The 19,826-nt window shown below is 35.7% G+C and overlaps 2 protein-coding genes and 1 long non-coding RNA gene across 4 annotated transcripts; 2 read left to right on the top strand and 1 right to left on the bottom strand.

Moving 5' to 3' along the window:
* Positions 1–680: 680 nt before the first annotated feature.
* Positions 681–5,593, top strand: LOC110793761 (mediator of RNA polymerase II transcription subunit 6). The gene is made up of 5 exons (XM_021998661.2): positions 681–1,005; positions 2,618–2,792; positions 3,066–3,135; positions 4,410–4,516; positions 5,327–5,593. The coding sequence occupies exons 1-5, from the start codon at positions 764–766 to the stop codon at positions 5,492–5,494; spliced, it is 762 nt and encodes a 253-aa protein (XP_021854353.1). The 5' UTR covers positions 681–763; the 3' UTR covers positions 5,495–5,593.
* Positions 5,594–5,652: 59 nt separating this feature from the next.
* On the top strand, positions 5,653–8,544 carry LOC130466286 (uncharacterized). Of its 2 annotated transcripts, none has more exons than XR_008926361.1 (2): positions 5,653–6,859; positions 8,400–8,544. It is a non-coding gene; the product is annotated as an uncharacterized lncRNA (long non-coding RNA). The 2 variants fall into 2 exon arrangements; XR_008926360.1 differs by having other exon boundaries at positions 8,256–8,544.
* On the bottom strand, positions 7,551–13,312 carry LOC110793760 (uncharacterized). Its single transcript, XM_021998660.2, has 5 exons — positions 13,143–13,312; positions 9,159–9,251; positions 8,630–8,728; positions 8,268–8,541; positions 7,551–7,920 (listed from the first exon to the last, which is right to left on the bottom strand). The coding sequence occupies exons 1-5, from the start codon at positions 13,263–13,265 to the stop codon at positions 7,733–7,735; spliced, it is 777 nt and encodes a 258-aa protein (XP_021854352.1). The 5' UTR covers positions 13,266–13,312; the 3' UTR covers positions 7,551–7,732.
* Positions 13,313–19,826: the final 6,514 nt, after the last annotated feature.

Raw genomic sequence — 19,826 nt, 5'->3', positions numbered from 1 at the left:
CAATCAACCTCTAAATAAGAGGGGGCTAAGAGTTACCACATTTTATCTAAGAGTTAACTCTTAAGGAAAAAGAAAAGTTAAGAGGGGGCTAAGAGTTAGTTAGTATTGATGCTCTTACCTCTTAAAAGTAAGAGGGGGTTAAGTGTATATTTATGCATATTTTTAGGCTATTTTTCTATAAAAAAAAAATTATGTAAAAAGTTATTTAAGATTTATTCCCTCCGTCTCTTTTTGTTTTTTACGTTTTTCTTTTTGGGTATTTCAAAATGTTCTTTACATTTCTTTTTATATTATCACATAAATAACTATATTCTATCAAAATTTGTGTCCAATTATTATTTTAACCAATTAAATTCATTGGGTCATTCAATCTCTCACACTTTTTCATTGGGACATTAAATTTTTTTCATTTCCCAATATCAGAATTTTGATAAAAGTGAAAACATTATAAATAAACGTAATTTATCTTGTTTAAATAAAAAAAATTGAGAATCTCGATGCAAATTAATTATTCGTTAAAACGCGTGAAAAATACAAAACGTAAAAAACAAAAAGAGACGGAAGGAGTAGTGTTTAAGAGTTAGCTTATTTCTTAGGTTTAAGGAGAGAGATTAAGACTGGGCAATTAAGAGTGGCCTTAGTATTGATGTTTCTAACTAGTTTATTTACCAAAAACATCCATTAACTGTGCGGAGCTCCCATTTCAGCCACAAAATCATTTAATTAATTTAGATTTTACTACTTTCTAAACCAGAAACCAACAATGGCAGGAACACCAATGCCGGGAAATCCTAATATGGACGGTAATCCGCCGCCAATGCCGCCTCCGCCGGGAACTGACATGACCGGGATGTGCTTCAGAGATCAACTATGGCTTAACACTTACCCTATCGATCGCAATCTTGTTTTCGATTACTTCGCTTTGTCTCCCTTTTACGATCATACTTGCAACAATGAGCAGTTGAGAATGAATTCAATTCATCCCCTTGATGTCTCTCATCTTTCGTAAGTTTATCCTTAATTTATTCAAACTTAACTTTTAGGGTTTTTTGTGTGTCTTGTTAATTTCAATTGTAAGACGGTTTAACTTAATTGAAATTCATTCAGGCAATTATGAAGTAAAATGTAATGTAATTGATTTCATAGTTGATAGTTTCTTGTGGCAACAATTATGGAGTAATACTGTGATTTGTGGGTAACTGTTAAAATTTAGATATGGTTTGGCATCTCTGATGTTCTCCCTCGTCCTTCCTTTGCAATATTGTTGAGTGAAAAACATCTTAATATGACAAGAGTAATATGAGGAAGTTCATAATTTAACTTCCTATACTTAGAATCGAGATATAGCCTATCAAAGTGAGCTCACTCTTGGTTGTTGGAGGAGAGTACTCACTTAGGAGTGGTTATTGGAGGGGTAGACAACATTATTCTGCTATTAGTAGGTCTAACACCAAGGAGTTCTGGAAAGAGTGGTGGAAAATAGATGTTTAGCCGAAATGGAAAATGTTCATGTGGATAATACGACACAATTCAATCCCAAACCACAGATAATCTCTCCAAAAGGAATATCCCTTGTTCAGCAATATGTGTTCTTTGTGGGGTTGAGAATTAGTCAGTGGCTCATTTGTTCAAGGATTGTGAGGTCTCTATGAGGGTGTGGAAAGCAAGTAATCTCGGTATCAACAAGGCGGCAAGCGAGGAGGTTTGAATCGAAGATTGGGTAAGAAATTTTGTCCAATTTATAATGAAGCAGGATGGGCAGAATGATGATAGACTAATAGAATGGTGGAGTTCATCTCCATTCTTTGGAGCATTGGGTTGTGAGGAATGCGGTCATATTAAAAAAAAAGTGAAAGCACATCCGAGTTCTATACTAGATCAAGCGAGGAGCTGGAAGAAAAGATGTAAAAAGGCGGTGGAGTTCAAGTGTAAGACAGGGAAGCTATTAGCAACTTAGCACGACAACAACAGCAATTACCAACTCACAAAATGAGTTGGGTGCACGGACAGACAAGCACCAATCAACCACTCTTGGTTGAAATTGATGGAGCTTGGAAGAGGAAGAAGAAGAGAGCAGCAAAGGAATGGGAAGCAGCTTTTGGGTGGGTAATGGAGAAAGGGGGAGCACTGGTCAAACAAGGAAGCATGAGGATATTTGCTAACTCTCCAACACAAGCTGAGGCATACATACTGTTGTATGCTGTGAAAGAGGTTCCCCTAGGTGAGCAAAATGTGCAGTTTAGGACTGATGCTACTGCACTTGTCCGAGCCTTGAAGATCGATGAGCTAGCTCCGATGGAGATCGTGTCCATTATGAAGGATGCAAAAGTGCTGTTGGTATCCTTTAATTATTGTATGGTTTCTAAAGTTAGTAGAAATTTAGTTTCTAATGGCCACAATCTGGCTGTTGCTGCTAGAAATGGGAACTAGTTATTAGTTTGTATTATGTTGTCAAAAAAAAAAGTCTCTTTTTAGGATCATTTCGAGTACAATAGGCTTTATGATTTTATTTTCATCTGATGTTTAATTTGATGGGCTTGTGCTTTATTTATTTATTTATTTTGCAAGATTGTTTCTTGTGGGTATCTGTTAAAATTTGAGTATGTTTATGATACAGGAAGATGATGGGCATCGAGTACATGCTATATGAAGTTGTAGAGCCTAATTTGTTTGTCCTTCGTATGCAAAAGAGGGATAGTCCTGAGAAAGTAACGCCAATGCTGACTTACTATGTATTGGATGGTTCCATCTATCAAGCCCCACAGCTTTGCAGTGTTTTTTCTGCAAGAATTGTAAGTTCTCGCCTTGATTTTCCCTTTCAAATGATAGTGATATCCAAGTTTCCTTCTGGCTGTTATAGTTAACAGTGCTTATTATTCCCTTTACTGTCTTAACTATGAAAGCCCTTATCTGGCCAAAAAATCTTACTGTAAATTGAAGGTTATTTTTCTTGGAGGAAGTAAATAGTACATGGAGTATTGTTTTTGCTTTCTTTTCGTGTTGTACTCTGTAATTACCAGTCCGTGGAGATTCTTTGATCATTTTGGGTGTACTTGGTTGGGCAGGGGCGTGCTTTATATTACATACAGAGGGGATTCTCAACTGCTGCTTCCAAGTTAGAGAAGATTGGATATGGTACCTTCTGATACTTTTTCTTTCAGCATTTACAAGAGGTCCATAATTAGTGACTTGTATGTTTTATCTGTGAACATTGTTCGGATGGCTGTGTTCTCTTCACTTGCGACTATGTGCCAGGATTCCTGGAAATGTAATATCGGTTATAGCCTTTGGGAATGAGAGTTCTTCGTTTTAGTAAAAAAGTTTCTTGGGGATTGGGAAGAGCAAAGAAGGTGATTTCTAGGAAACAAAACTACTTGGAAAATCTGGGTAGATCCTCATCAGAGGTTATTTTTATCAAGTGCTACCCAACACGTGGATGAGCCAACTGAAATCTAGAGTTATACCCTTGTCTCCTTGGAAATCCTCTACTGAAATGTTGAAGATTGACTTATATGATGGCTTTAAATCTTTTCTCCACTGGCATATAAATATGTCACTTACTCACTTGAGTTCCTTTCAACTGTTCCGGCCTTAGATACTAAAGTACTTAGCTTTCTGGACCCCACTTCCAGTCGAACTACGGGACACTATTAGCCATGTAGACCTTTCTCATCGCTAGATCTCAGCTTTCCTATGTGGTATTAGTCTTGTAATTCGTATTCTGTGTAAAGCCTGGTCATTGTTTCCACCATCTCTCTTTGACTCTGCCCCTTGCAAGTTGCAACTAAGAAAACAAGAAAGTGGAGAAGCATAAAAAAAAAGGAATCAGTTTGAAAGGGTATTTAAAGTAGAAACTAGGAACAAGTGTAAACCTCATTGTATCTGCACGTATATTGTTTAACTGCATAGAAGGAAAACAAATGAGCAAGCAACAGTTTACTGGAATAGGGAGCACCAGTACTGTACATAATAAAAGAATTGAACATTGTCAAAATTATTCAACATTACCAAGAAGTTGGCCTTGCTCTATGACTACAACGAGAGTCTTCTTATCCAAATTCGTTTCTGGAGAAACCTTAGTTTCCTTTATACCTTTTTGGCAGCCCCGGATGTTTACTAATTGGGACCATGAACATCATGCACAGAGCTTGTAATAGAGCCTAGGGAACTGTCTAGTATGGCAGTTACCAATTTACCATGCTCAACCTACTTAGAATTCTTTGACTCTAGGACGGTGTTTATCTTATGCAATTTTACATTTTATGCCTCGCCTAATTCTTGGTTGTTGCCAATTACCATATATACCACATATGGTGATCAAATCCTTGATCATTTCTGATGTTTGATGATACCGTGGAAAGCAGGAAAACGTGTTAACGTGATTGATTTTCCCTTGTTTGCTCCAACAGACAGTGAAAGTGATGATGCAAATGATGATTCGGCAGCCACTAAAGAGACTATTGATCTCAGAGAACTAAAAAGAGTAGATCACATTCTTGCTTCCTTGCAGCGTAAGGTGAGCGATATTTATTGATAGTAATAATGTAATATGCATCTCAATCTTCAGCGAATTCTTGAAAATTTTTAAACTCATACATACTTTTCTGCAAGGATGATGATTCACTTATATCCAGTGTCTTTCTATTACGTGGAGTACCTTGTTTTCCTCAAAATTATCTGGTATTAATCAACTTTGATATAAGCCAAGCATCATCTTCACGGCTCCTCTTGATGAGACTTTGCTTGGACAAATACCCTCGAAAGATTCACATTTATATACACAAGTTATGTTGCCCTTGTGAAGCTCTCTAGTTCTCACCCTTGTTGCTATGAAACGCCTTTTTTCCACGACGATTTGCTAGTTTATCCTAATATTACTGAAAAATCTCACCTTAGATAAAGTACGGTGAATATGTTGAGTGTGTTTGAGGATTAAGTCATGACTCATGACTACTCAAGGCTACATCTATGCATAATATGACCGTTCCAGTGGCAGGATTCATGCTGGGCTGTGTATAATTAGGTTATCCGTGGATCAGATCGATGACTATTTAAGTATCTGGTTGTTTATTTCATAATGTTAGGTAGTCCAATTTAGGACACCCACTTTGTTTTGGAGAATTGACTTTTATTTCTGACTTTTAACTTTTTAAGCATTGGGAACTCTCAAATTTGTAGTCTCGTGGAACTTTTTGGTCTCAAACTCTAGAAGTTATCTCAGTTCAACCCGTATGTTACCTTGTTTATAAGTCATCTCAGAGTTGCTTTTTTTTATTTGAAATGTAACATGGACTATATACTAAGCAACTTGTTTTGAATATGGCAGTTACAACCAGCCCCTCCACCACCCCCATTTCCAGAGGGCTATACTCCATCTCAGCCTACAGAAGTAGAACAAGGCTCAGAAACCCAGCAAGGGACGGAACAACAGCAGCCTCCTCCTGTTGATCCCATCATTGACCAGGGGCCAGCTAAAAGAATGAAATATGATTGATAGTTTCTTGTCAATTTTATGCGTTTACAGGGTCAGCATATTCTGTAAAATGGAATTTATATGGAGTCCCAATGAAATTTCTCCTGTTTCTCATGATCATCTCTACTGCTACTGGAAGATTTCATCTCAGTATATTCACTTCCCAGCACGAGGTAATTGCCAATTCATTCAGGAAATCTTGAAATTCATCATTAAATTTTAGATTTGATTATAAAAAGGGGATTTTGAGTTCTGCTACATAACAAACATATGAAGTGCATGAGAAACATAAGTGATCTATTTTTTCACAAGTCATTTCTAATCAAATTATTAATGCTTACTCTAAAATTTAATGATTCTACACCTACTGTCTATAGAAATCTAATTCCAATCTAGTCTAGTCTAGTATTTTAATACAAAAAACTTAGATGCCACGGTGCCACCTGTCCCCTTCCTTTTATGTATCATTTAAAAAAAAAATCAACATCAATTCACCATCTAATCCATGTATTTCTTCAATCTCTTCCACTTTATCTTCCCCCTTTTCAATATTAATTGAATCAATTTCTCAATTGTTCCCCCTTCCTTTTGATTCTGTCTCTCTTAATGTCAATCACCAACTTACCAATTACCATAGCTTGGAGAATGAGTCTAGTGTGACACTTTAACCGTAAACGAAACCAAGAGACTAATTCCCCAAATAATAATGTGAAAACCTTTTCGAACTTGTCACATGGAACAATAATAACCTACTAATGTATTACATATACTTACAGGCTTTCTAGAGCATTAAAATTTCCGGTCCACCAAGATGGAACTCATTAAATAAAAAAGTAGCAATCGCCATTTTGATTCACAACAAGATATTTCCCAAAGGGGTGACCTGAGAACACAAGAGTTAATTAGCCACAGACCACCATAATATTAGTAATGGCAACACCATATTTGCAAAGCTAATTACAGCTTGTGTTCTCAGTATCACTCCTCTGGGGTGTATCCCCTGTTTCCCTTTAGGACTTCAATCTCTAATCAAATCACATTCTCTATTTAAAATTTGGTTGCATTCTATATTTCTATTGTTATTCTGTGTTTTATATGGTAAAAACATGACACTATGTTGTCACGTGACGACATAGTCATTTATGTCTTGGCATACTTCTTCTATGATGTTGTCATTCTTTAGTCAAAACACTTCAGCAACTACTAGTAGATAGACCGCATGGATGGGTATATGAGCCATTGTGTTTGTCCACTCGGATGTTAAAATATCTTCATAAAATGAGTCATCAACCTCCCATCTTCCACGCCCTTATAAATAAATTTGACTGTCAACCATTTCTTTTACCTCCTCACACAATCAACTTCATCATTGTACCTTTTGTAAAGGTAAGATGATCTTAATTTTATCAGTATATATTTCCTCTCTGCAACAATATCTAAAAAAAGTTCCTTTTCATTTGATTGGTGTATTAATCTATTTGTTATTCTATTTTAGAAGATCATTTATCGGATTTTAAGTTATCATCAATTGTTTGCTACCCTAAATTTTGTTTGAATTGAGATAGTCTTAAACTTGAAAAAGTGTTACGAACAGGAATTTTTCTGTTTATTTATATCTTTACATTAACTAAACATTAGGGAAAACAGAATATTCTTATACCTAAAGGTAGTTACACGATGAACATTGTGATATTTTCAAGGAAAAATTGTTATTGACAGTTCCAACTATGGCCGTTTAACTTTTAAAGGTCCCAACTTTTGATTATTCTAGAGTGGTCTCAACTTTAAGGTGTGTTTTCCAAGAATGGTCCTTTGGTTTATTAAACTATTAATTAAGTTGATTTAAGCATATCATACTGTTCCATTTACTTCATTTAATTAAAAAATATGATTATTGCACGAGAGATATGAGTGTTAATTAAGTTATTTAGCACTTAATTTTAACTAAGGGACCATTTTTGGAAAACACTCTCTATAGTTGGGACCACCATGACATAATCAAAAGTTGGGACCTTTTAAAGTAAATCGGCCATAGTTGGGACCGATATTATCAATTTTTCCTATTTTCAAACAATAGTTGTAGAGAGGTCCAAATGCTAGTTGTATCTTAAATGAATTGCTTATCCTCCTGTGAGATTTATTTTTCAGATGCATTTGTTTTCAGCATCTGTGAAATAACTTTGTGAAACACAAAAAAGAAGCTGACAATCGACCTTACAATAATACATGACCGTTATTATGAAACCTGATAGTCTGAGCTCAAATATTCAAGGGTTCTACAGCTTCCACTTCTTTTTGCTTCATCTTCTCCATTAAACTATGATCTTCTTTTGCAGCTTCACAGGCCTCTTCTGTCTTCTGTTGTTCCATCCGTGCTTCCCCATTTTGACTTGTCTGGACCAACAGCTTTTTCACCCAATCAAGCAACTGCTCAGTTGCTGCCTCATCTGCTTGTTTCACTCACTCATCAGTCATCAATCATCAATCATTTGGATACACTATTAAATCCTCTATTAATCTCCATTTGACTCAGGCAGCCAAAATCTGATAAAAAATAATAATGTCTAGATTTATGTCAAGGAATTTCTTTTATAAGATTATTGATTTGCAGTACTAAGTTTTCGTTACTTCTATTATTTAGTGATAGATTATTGATTTATAGTACTAAGTTTTCACACAAGTGAAATGTCAGTCTGTTATGTTCGAGAACTGATATGTAACTAGAAGTTCCAAAAATGAAGTGTGTCAATCATTTATGGATGATTGTTATCCCAATATGCAGGAAGATATATACCTAGTCTTGGGACAGTGTGGCCTTGAGGGTGCCTTATAATAAGAGGATCCCGAAAAGCCTTAGCAAGATCCTCAGAGGGAAGCTTTAACCAATCCTTTTCTCCAATAAAGTGAACTGATTTAACCTTGTTAGGTTCTTTGTAGGCAACTTCACAAATGCTTGGAATCCGGAACTTCGATCCAGAAACTGATATGAAGAATTTGAAAGGTGGATGATCCTTCAACACCTTCCCCTGTGATTGGTATCCAATTAGAAGAGCTGACAATGTTGCTCCCTGCAAACAAAATTGTTTAAAATTCTTAGTCATTTTCGTAACTAAAGTCGAGTTTTCATTTGATTCAAAGATGATTAGAAGATGTTACCTGAGAAAAGCCCAGGAGACCATCAAAAGGTCCCTTAGTGGTGATGTATTCACACAAGTATGAGATGCACTCTTCCAAGTTAGTATACTCTGTAAATTCCTTCCAAGGAGAAAAGTATCGGTTATCGGTTAGTAAAATCGCTAAACACCCATATAGAACCCAAAGTGGGTTGTTCCGAGCCTCAACACGGCTGTGGCACAGCCTGACACAATATTATGAGCCATCCCAGACAACTTGCTGTGTTTTTCCTAAGCTTAGTAAATTCTGTAACTGTGTTGTTGAGGTTGGACCGGAGTATTAACACACAACTTAATTCTAGTTGGTGAGAAATACGCAAAAGATGCATGAATGGCTCTATTTTTTTGGTGCAAATGAGCCACAAGGGCAAGAAAAATTACAAATAGAGAGTGAGATTCGAACCTGAAACTTATTGCACTCAGACTCCCAATCTTAACTACTAGTCCTAAACCTCGTTGGTTAAAAATGCATGAATGTATGTATTAAATTGTATGGTTATATGAATCAATACCTTGTTGAACTGGAACCATTCATAGTACGGAGGTGGAAAGAATCCCTCTATGTCTGATTTGCCACCAGCGGGATACAGACCATCTGGAAATTCCTGTCACATTTTGGTTTCATCTTATTAGTTTAAACACATTTTAATTTCAATTTACCCATAATTGTATCACTAGTACTGGGTCAATTGGAATACACAAATTCTTACTTAATTCTCCCTCCGTATTTATTTAAGGGATAAATTTGATCGAACACGGTATTAAGAAAATGAATTGAATGAAATAAAGTAATAAAACAAGTGAGGTTTGGTAGATATTTTAATAGGTAAAACAAGTGGGGACTATGTCATTTTAGGGGTGGAGGGTGGGGTGTAGTTCTGAAATTATTTGTTTTATAGGGTGGTGGGACATAGGATATACTCCCTCCGCCCTATAATTATAGTCCCGTTTGACTAAAAACACGGATTTTAAGAAAAATGAAATATAGTACAAGGAAAAGTGGAATAAAGTACTGGAATATAGTACATGGATTGAGTTGCATGGAAAAGTGGAATAAAGTACGTGGGAAAAAGAATATATAGTACATGTGTGGGGTTTTCAATGCATTTTTAATTAATATAGTACATGGGAAAGTGGGGACCAGCCAAAATTAGAAATGAGACTATAATTTTGGGACGCCCATTTTAGAAACAGGACTATAATTTTGGGATGGAAGGAGTATTAGATAAATTATTTAATTAGATGGTGGGTTTGATAAGTTACTAAAAATGGCAAGTGTATCTCTTAAAAAAATATGGTCGGAAAAGGCAAGTATATCCCTTAAATAAATACGAATGGAGTAGTAGTGTACAATAAATGTTTTACATAGGGATGTCAGTGGGGTGGGTTTTATGGGAAACCAGCCCCGCATCCGCCCCAAGTAAGCGGGGATGGAGGGAGCTTTGGCGGGTGATGGAGCGGGGATGAGTATAAAAATCATACGCATCATGGGTGATGCGGCGGGTGTGGATTTTATGTTGGACCCGCCTATCCCCGCCCGTCCCGCTTGATACTCGTCAATCCCACTCAAGTATCACTTCCTACATGAATTGAAAAATTTAAAGAAGATAAAAAGTTGAACAAACTTTTTTATGTCGTTGGATTTGTTTTTAATATGCGATAATATAAATTAAGACGAGACTTTTAGTTTGACTTTTTTTTTATTATGGAAGTTACTTTTTTCCATAATGTTTGCTGAATAAGAAAAACTAGGTGGGTGTTGGCGCGGAAATGGTTAGGGATGATACATGAATGGATATCCAAACGGGTGGTGGGGCGGGGATGAATTTTAGTTTGTACCCGTTGGGGTGTGGATGAGATGGGAATGAATTTTGTACCCGCCATTGGTGATGTGGTGGGGATGTGAATGAAAATTTTAGGTGGGGATGGGGATAGAGGGGCCTACATACGCATACGCCCCGCCTCATTGACATCCCTAATTGTACACTGAAGTACTCCGTAAATGTTAATTCAAAATGATGAAAAAGTTATTTATTTTTAGTGATAGTTTTTTCATTTTAATAAAGATTAAAAAGTAACTAAACCTTTTCGGTTCTTCTGAATATAGTATTACCTTTGAGGGTTATCATCCCAAAATAGGTCGTGACCGGATGATAACCCGATTGACATGTATATATGACATGTGTCTCACTCCAATTGGTTTAATTTTCACTTTAGTGTTTCTTTTTTTCTATTTGTAAGAAATCTTCTATTTTCTCGGTTCCGAAAATATCGCACCATTTGGTTTTTACACTATTCACACTACGACTTTCTCAATTTTTTGTGATTCGTCCGTAAGGAAATTTTAGTTATGCGCGGGTAATGTTAGATTCGTATCGATATATATTTTCTAAATATTAACTTTTTATAATTTTTTACCTGACCACGAATTGAGATATTAAGGGTCAAAGTAATGGTTAGAGGAGTAAAAGTCAACCAAATCATACATTCCCTCTGTAATTTTAATGTATTGATCCGTGCATCGCACGGATCAATAAATAAAGTAACAAATCATACATTCCCTCTGTAATTTTAATGTATTGATCCGTGCATCGCACGAGCTTAATTCTAGTGTAAAAATAATTTAGACCAATTATAGAGTTATATGACATATTTTACCTTTTAAAAAAAATTGACCCGCTATTAAGATTGTAGGTAAAAAGTACACTATTTTGGGAAGATAACCCCCGTAGGTTGGATTATTCATGAGTTAGTCAAATGTGTCACTGTTTTTAGAAGAACAGGCAAATGTTCGATTTTTTTTTTTACAAATTTTCCTAAAAACTATTCCTTGAAAATCATTGATACTGTATAAACCTAATTATTTAACCCTTTACCATGTTTATCATCAACTATTTTTTTCATAATACAAGGTTTTGTTCTATTCGACTTAATTTGACTGAACTTAATTATCTAAACTTATCTGAACTTAACTAAACTTATCTGAACTTAACTGAACTTATTTTATCTGAAAAAAAACTTATTTTGTCTGAAATAGAATTACTTGTTTGTGAAAATGTTTGAAAAAAATTATTTTTTCTGAACTTATATTATCTGAACTTATCTGAACTTATTTTGTCTGAAATAAGTCAAAATAATTCGAACAGAACAGAACCTAAATGTTACAAAAAACTGAGTAAAATTATACTGGCGTACAGTAAATTTATTACACACCTTGTGCGTTCAAGATCTTTTAATTGCAATACGCATGTTATGTTTGAATCTCAACGAGCCTAAATAACAAGTTACTCCGTACATTTCTATTTATCCGAGTTATTCGGTATGGAGTATTAATCTTATTGATACCCTTTATAATTTACAGAGTACTTTGTATCTTTTAGGGATCGATGGCGTATATCATTGTAATAACTGATTAGTAAAATAATCACCGTCGAAACAAGGTTTTTGAGTTTTAGATTATTTTAAATTATGCAATCCCACCGTTATGCAAGTAATAAACTATAAGTTTTCCCTCAAAAAAAAATAAAAAATAATAAACTATAAGCCTAACAGTTGCAGATCGAATTGTACAATCAAAACATAAATAAATGTCTAGGAGATTAAAAACTAAGATCCAAAATCAATTACAGTTGGATTCATTAACCACAACTAGGGAATATGGTGAATGGACTTCAAATTAATCTGTGGTTTGAATATTTTTTTTTTCTCGAGTCACATGGACATTAATATCTGAACCTGTGATGGTTTTGCTAATTATAAGGTAAAATTACAAAGTAATAAGTTACAATTTTCTTTTACGTCAACCACCTGGCCTTAAGGTAAAAAGATACGGTGGTACGTTTATCATTAAGGGCACGTTTGGATTGGGTGTAATGAATTATGGGGGTAATAAAAATCAAACCACCATAATAAAAGGACAATAAAGGTAAATTGAGATGGTTGCAAGGAGGATGGTGTGGTGGTATTGTGATGAGAAGTTGTAGTAGTGGTGGTGTTGTGAGGAGAAGGGAGGAAGGGGAAGTAATTACCCCCCAAATGAGGGTAATAATATAATCACCCTAGTGGGATGGTGGGTAACTATTCCCCCATAGTGAGGGTATTTGTTTCCCCTTTTTATTTTTATTTTTTTCTTGCCAACACTAGCTTGTTCCCGTTGCCACCACTTCATCCCTTCATCATCACCTTCAATTACCTTAGTTTGACTTTTATTACCCCTTTAATACTCTCTCAATCCAAGCATGCCCTAAAAGTGTACGTAATTACCATTTACCACCACAAAAATCCTGGACTTTTATTATCAAAACTCAGTAACAATTTAACAATTATTTTTAGTCTTATCACATGATACAAGATAAGTTTTTATATCTTTTATAAAACCTCCGTCCCTCTAAAATTACGCCAATAAAGATAAATTAAGGCAATAATAGAAGAATTACAGAGGAAGTAAATAAATTACGGAGTAATTAGACGATAAATTTATAAGAAAAAAGAATTACCAAATGAAAATTGGCAAAAATAGAAGGATCCCATTTGCTGATTTGTTTGTTTAAGAAACTCCCACTTGTTCTGAAACCATGGAGACAAAGAATCTTCATCTTCTTATCTTCATTACTTCCCATTTTTCTTTGAAATAAACTAACAAGAAGGTTAGTTTGTTGGAGAAAAAGAGCATTTGTTTTGTTTGTTATATATATAATGTGTACCTACCACCCAAGTATTCATAAGGGCCAACTAACTCTTTGTACGTACAAGATTGGCACACGCTTAGGAAAAATCTATAAATATTACATATTGTGTAGGAACATATAGATGCATAAAGCGGAATTTCAGGAAACAATTTCCTAACATCTATCACAGGATCTCATGCACAACAATGATATAGATCAGATTATGATGAAAGAATAATCACCTTTGTAGCGTGTTCTCCCGTTCGTATGCAAACTTCGAAGATCTTAGAGCCCCACTTGTTGCTCCTCTACTCAGTCTACAAGCACGAATTGAATCCCACGTATGCTAGTACGGAAGAGAGCGATCACAATCAGTCTCTTGCTTTGTTTGGGATGTACGGCGTTTAGAGAATGAGAGTTAGGGTTTTTGTGTTTTCCTTTTGTCAGATATCTTGAATGAACGTCGTTCCTGAATCCCTGACATTATAACAATTATAATGTTTAGGGCTTTTAAGTTAACACAAAGCCCAACCATATTTCTCTTAGCAGGCCGGTTGCCATAGGACCTTTTGGGCCCATTCCAATTAGTGCTTATATGTGTGACCTTATAGGATTAATATATTTTAGTTGTAGGTCCAATCAATATTGTCCTACTAATCACATTTATTCTCTAGCAAGCAAATATGATTACTAAAATAATTAATTTATTATCTTCATAATTAATTCCTATTTATATTTAGTAATTGCCGGAAATGTCTAAGGACATAATTCCTTCAATCTCCCACTTGTCCGGAGACAAGAACGCAATGTTAAATTCCTTAAGTCTCTTAATGCCAAAATTTGATAACACACTGTTATTCTCAAATTCTAGTTTCTTGATCGCCGAGTTCGAACTGTTCAAATAAAATTAACTTTTAATCTCATTCCGCATGGCCATGCAATTTTCAGTTCTCGCTCATCAAGAGGCCCAGACACCATTCCTATCAAATAGGAGGACTTATTCACTCTTGTATGACCATAACTCCCACTCAATTCTTAGCCCACCTGATCACTGCCTTTCTAACCTCCTTTTACGGCGCGGCGTTTATCAGCGTTAAAGTTAAACTAATTGTCTCGTGGTTATTAAGACATACTCATGTCTAAGGAATCCACTAAATACAGAAGTTTTATTCTACTTTTAGAATCTAGTTAGGTCAAGTCTCAATGCATCAAGTATACATCCATATAATCAATTAGACATCCCTATGTCTCCATAGCCCATGGAACTGCACTATCAATTAATTACATGCTAGTCTTCACATAAATCACTTATGTCCAATTTAGTAATTTAGACTAGGGACTTAATAAGTTGTGATTTCAGTTCACTTTATAGGGTTCCATTATCAAAACGTTTTCGATAATCCTATTTGAAAACACAAGTTATTTGGACATTTTATTTAATACTAAACCAAACAATTAAATAAGAATGAACTTTTATTGATAAACATTCAAAGCATAATAAATGTCTTTACAATTGTAAACATAAAGTAAACAAACTAAAGCCATTCTCCCATATGCCTAAGCCCCATAGACCTAGTATGACTCTCATGCTTAGGTTGAGCAAGCGGTTTAGTCAGAGGATCAGCCACGTTATCCTCAGTATGAACCTTGCTTACTTTCACATCCCCTCTTTCAACGATCTCTCGAATAAGATGGAATCTCCTGAGCACATGTTTGGATTTTTGGTGCGATCTGGGTTCCTTGGACTGGGAAATGGCACCATTGTTGTCACAATATAACTCAATGCCCATTTTCAATGCTAGAAACTACACCAAGTTCACTAATGAACTTTTTGATCCAAACAGCTTCTTTTGCTGCATCACTTGCTGCAATATACTCAGCCTCTGTTGTAGAATCTGCGATGGTACTCTGCTTAGAACTCTTCCAGCTCACAGCCCCTCCATTGAGACAAAATATGAAACCAGATTGTGATCGGAAATCATCTTTGTCACTTTGGAAGCTTGCATCGGTGTATCCAGTGGCAACCAACTCATTATCTCCACCATAGACCAAGAAATCATCCTTAGTCCTTCTTAAGTACTTAAGGATATTCTTTGCTGCCATCCAGTGCGCCTCTCCTGGGTTTGACTGGTATCTGCTGCACATACTCAAAGCATATGCAACATCCGGTCGAGTGCATACCATGGCATACATAATGGACCCTACTGCAGAGGCATAAGGAACATTACTCATGCGCTTGACCTCATCAGGTGTCGAAGGACACTGAGTCTTGCCAAGTGAAATGCCATGTTGCATGGGAATGAAACCTCTTTTGGAGTTTTCCAGCTTGAACCTTGCAAGAACCTTATCAATATAAGTCTCTTGGCTAAGTCCAATCAGCCTTTTGGATCTATCTCTATGGATCCTTATTCCCAAGATGTACTCAGCTTCTCCTAGGTCTTTCATGGAAAAACAACTTTTAAGCCATTCCTTGACTGACTCAAGCATGGTCTTGTCGTTTCCTATGAGAAGTATGTCATCCACATACAAGACTAGGAAAGCAATACAACTCCCACTCAACTTCTTGTATATACAAGATTCCTCTTCATTTCTGAGGAAGCCAAAAGATTTGACTGCCTCATCAAATCTGAGGTTCCAACTCCGGGATGCTTGCTTAAGCCCATAAATGGACTTCTTAAGTTTACAAACTTTTCTTGGATTGTTTGGATCTTCAAAACCTTGTGGTTGTGTCATGTACACATCCTCTTTCAAGAACCCATTCAAGAAAGCGGTTTTGACGTCCATCTGCCAGATCTCATAGTCATGAAAGGCAGCAATCGCAAGAATTATCCTAATGGATTTCAGCATGGCTACTGGTGAGAAGGTTTCATCATAGTCAATACCATGAATTTGTCTAAAACCTTTTGCCACTAGTCTTGCCTTAAAGACATCAATGTTTCCATCTTTGTCCTTTTTCAGTTTGAAAATCCATTTGCAACCTATGGGTTTAACCCCATCAGGCAAAGCAACCAAGTCCCATACTTGATTTTCAAACATCGAATCCATTTCGGATCTCATGGCTTCAAGCCATTTCTCGGAGTCTTGACTCGTTAAAGCATTTGTGTAGCTAGTAGGTTCCTCATGTTCTAAAATCTTTATTTCAGAACTTTCAGTCAAAAGGAAATCAATATATCTCTTTGACGGAATGACGGTCCTACTAGACCTACGTTGGGGAACAACAAGAGAAGTTTCCACCTCATTAGGTTGAGGGACTTCGCATGGATTATCTCCAAGTGGGACGGTAGAAGGCGCATGAATGGAATGCATCGCCTCCTGAGCATTTTCATGCTGGGTCGTCTCTGACGAGGTGTGAACCTCATCCATTTGTTGCTCATCTCGAATTTCTTCGAGATATACATTACTCCCACTTGTTTTTCTGGAAATAAACTCCTTTTCCAGAAAGACACCATCGCGAGCAACAAACACTTTGTTTTCGCTTTGGTTGTAGAAGTAGTATCCCATAGTCTGTTTTGGGTAACCCACAAAAAGACACTTATCGGACTTGGGTGAAAGCTTATCAGAAAGTAAACGTTTTACATAAACTTCACAACCCCATGTCCTTAGAAAAGACAATTTTGGAACTTTTCCAGTCCACATCTCATATGGCGTCTTTTCTACTGCTTTGGACGGAGCTCTGTTGAGTGTGAATGCCGCTGTTTCAAGCGCAAATCCCCAAAATGAGGCAGTAAGGTTAGCAAGACTCATCATGGACCGAACCATATCTAATAGAGTTCGGTTCCTTCTTTCGGAAATCCCATTCAACTGTGGTGTCCCTGGTGGAGTCAATTGCGAAAGTATTCCACAATCTTTCAAATGATCACCAAACTCTTGAGATAAATATTCACCACCACGATCGGATCGCTATGCTTTAATTTTCTTTCCAAGTTGGTTTTGTACTTCATTTTGGAATTCCTTGAACTTTTCAAAGGATTCCGACTTATGTCGCATGAGGTAAACATATCCAAATCTGCTCACATCATCAGTAAAAGTAATGAAATACCCGTACCCTCCCCTAGCCAAAGTACTCATAGGTCCGCAAACATCAGTATGTATGAGGGCTAAAAGATCATTGGCCCTTTCACTTGAGCCTGTGAAAGGAGACTTTGTCATTTTTCCCATTAAGCAAAATTCACATACTTCAAATGATTCAAAATCAAATGATTTGAGAATTCCATCCTTATGAAGTTTCTCTATGCGCTTTGAGCTTATATGGCCTAATCGACAATGCCATAGGTAAGTAGGGTTCAAATCATTTGGTTTGTGTTTCTTGTTTTCTATGTGATAGATATGGTTTTGTAAGTCTAGTACATATAAACCATTTGATAATTTAGCAGAGACATAGAACATACCATTCAAATATGATGAACAACAATTATTCATAATTTGAAATGAAAAACCTTCCGAATCCAAAATCGGAATAGAAATTATGTTATTGGTAATAACTGGAACGTAATAACAATTATAAAGTTCTAATATTAAACCAGAAGGCAAGCGTAAACTATAATCTCCTACAGCTAAAGCAGCAACTCTTGCTCCATTGCCTACTCGGAGATCTACTTCGCCTTTGCTCAAGCTTCTACTTCTTTTTAGTCCTTGCACATTACCAATAATGTGCGACCCACAAGCGGTATCAAATACCCAAGAAGTAGTTGTAGCTAAATTAACTTCTATGACATTGATACTCTTGAACTGCTTACCTCTCTTGACCATTAGAACATCCTTATGTTCAGGTTCACCAGGTAAGTTCCCCTCGTCTTGAACCATCATACTATGCAACCTCCCTAATCTAGCATTCTTCTGAAACAAAGTTTTCAGTTGCTGGATTATTGTGTAGGCATCCAGACCATCAAAACGCTTTTGATACTCTGGTTCCATGCAAGCAAGCATCAAACATGTTACTTGCAGAGAGTTATCCTGGAGAGTTTGTTTAGCTCGACATTGAGCTTCAGTAGCATTTTCTGGCAGGGGTTCAAGAGGGAGTGGATTTTCAAGAACACTTTCTTTTCCTTCCGCTCTGAGAACAATTCTCATAGCCTTTTCCCATTGTAGGAAGTTGTGTGCATTCAGTTTGTTTTCAATTAGAGGGCACAAGTTAAAAGTAGAGTTGTTGTTTGTACCAGACATGATAACTACAATAAAATGGTAAAGCAAGATTCAATATAATGTTTATCAAAAGCAGCAATTAAACAAATTTAATTAACTACTACCCTTTATTCAAAATTAGAAGTCCCCATTGAATAAAGATTTAACCAAGATCCCCTCCCACTATAATCAAACGGACTTTGGCCCTGCTACTTTAATTTATAGTACTTGAGGTAAGTAAACATTTTACTAATTATAACTAATTATAACTCTTGGTAGACAGGTTAACAACTCTTTGTATTTTCCTATCTCTTAGCTTCAAAACCCAAAACTTTGTCTTTTGATAGTTTTGTTGAGTTAAACCAAACATTAACATGTAAGTTTCAAAAACCTACCCTACTATCCCCGGAATTATAAGCAACACCCTGCTTTGGCAGAACCTATTACTCATGATCTAAGGCTTTATAGGTGTTGTATGGAAAAGCACATAAACTCAATATTATTTGGGACCTAAGTTTACTATGTTGGTTAATTAAAAGTGAACACATTGCTTTAAATAACCACATACATAAACTCAATAAGCATTTTAAGGCAATATAAAATACATAAAAATTAAATGTGATCCTAGTATGGCCCCTAAAAAATAAGCTCAAATCTTCTTGGGTTCCTGTTCATCTTTCTTGGATCTCCATCCTTGAATTTCTGATTCAACCTTCTTACTTCATCGAGCTCATAATACGAACTTTATAATCTAATTTAAACTTTTAAATTAAATTACAACAATACAGAACGATGCGAAGATCGTATTTCAAAATTTACAAGAATACAAAACGATACGCAGATCATATTTTCTATCCTATTTTGGGCCATACTAGTCACTTGCCTGTAACAAAATATCATATATATTCCATACACGCATATAATATCAAACTATATTAAACACAAATTATTTACTTATTAACTGTTAATAGGCAAATAACATTTCCAAAATAATTATAAAAACTTAAACAATTTAAGTTTAACATTACTTAGGAAACTTTATTATTTTAATTCAATTACTTATTTAAATATGGCTAGAATAATCTCATTAATCTTTAATTTGCATTAAAAGGAAATTTATTGATTTATGCTCGACTTAGAAAATATAATTTTCCAAAAAAAATATTACCAAAACTGATTTTTGGGAAATTTATTCAATTTATAACGGTTATTTAGGGAACTTTTCAAAATTGGACCTTGATTAGGAAAATCAGATTTTCCTTAATGCATTTTGAACATACGAACGGAACTTAAAGCACCAGTCTTCTTATCCTCCAGATACTTGGGGCAGTTCCTCTTCCAATGACCAATCTTGTGGCAGTGGTAGCACTCATGTTGAGCAGCTACCTTAGC

Source organism: Spinacia oleracea, chromosome 1 (genome assembly GCF_020520425.1).
Source record: "Spinacia oleracea cultivar Varoflay chromosome 1, BTI_SOV_V1, whole genome shotgun sequence".
Taxonomy (NCBI): domain Eukaryota; kingdom Viridiplantae; phylum Streptophyta; class Magnoliopsida; order Caryophyllales; family Amaranthaceae; genus Spinacia; species Spinacia oleracea.
This window is presented reverse-complemented; position numbering and strand designations above follow the sequence as displayed.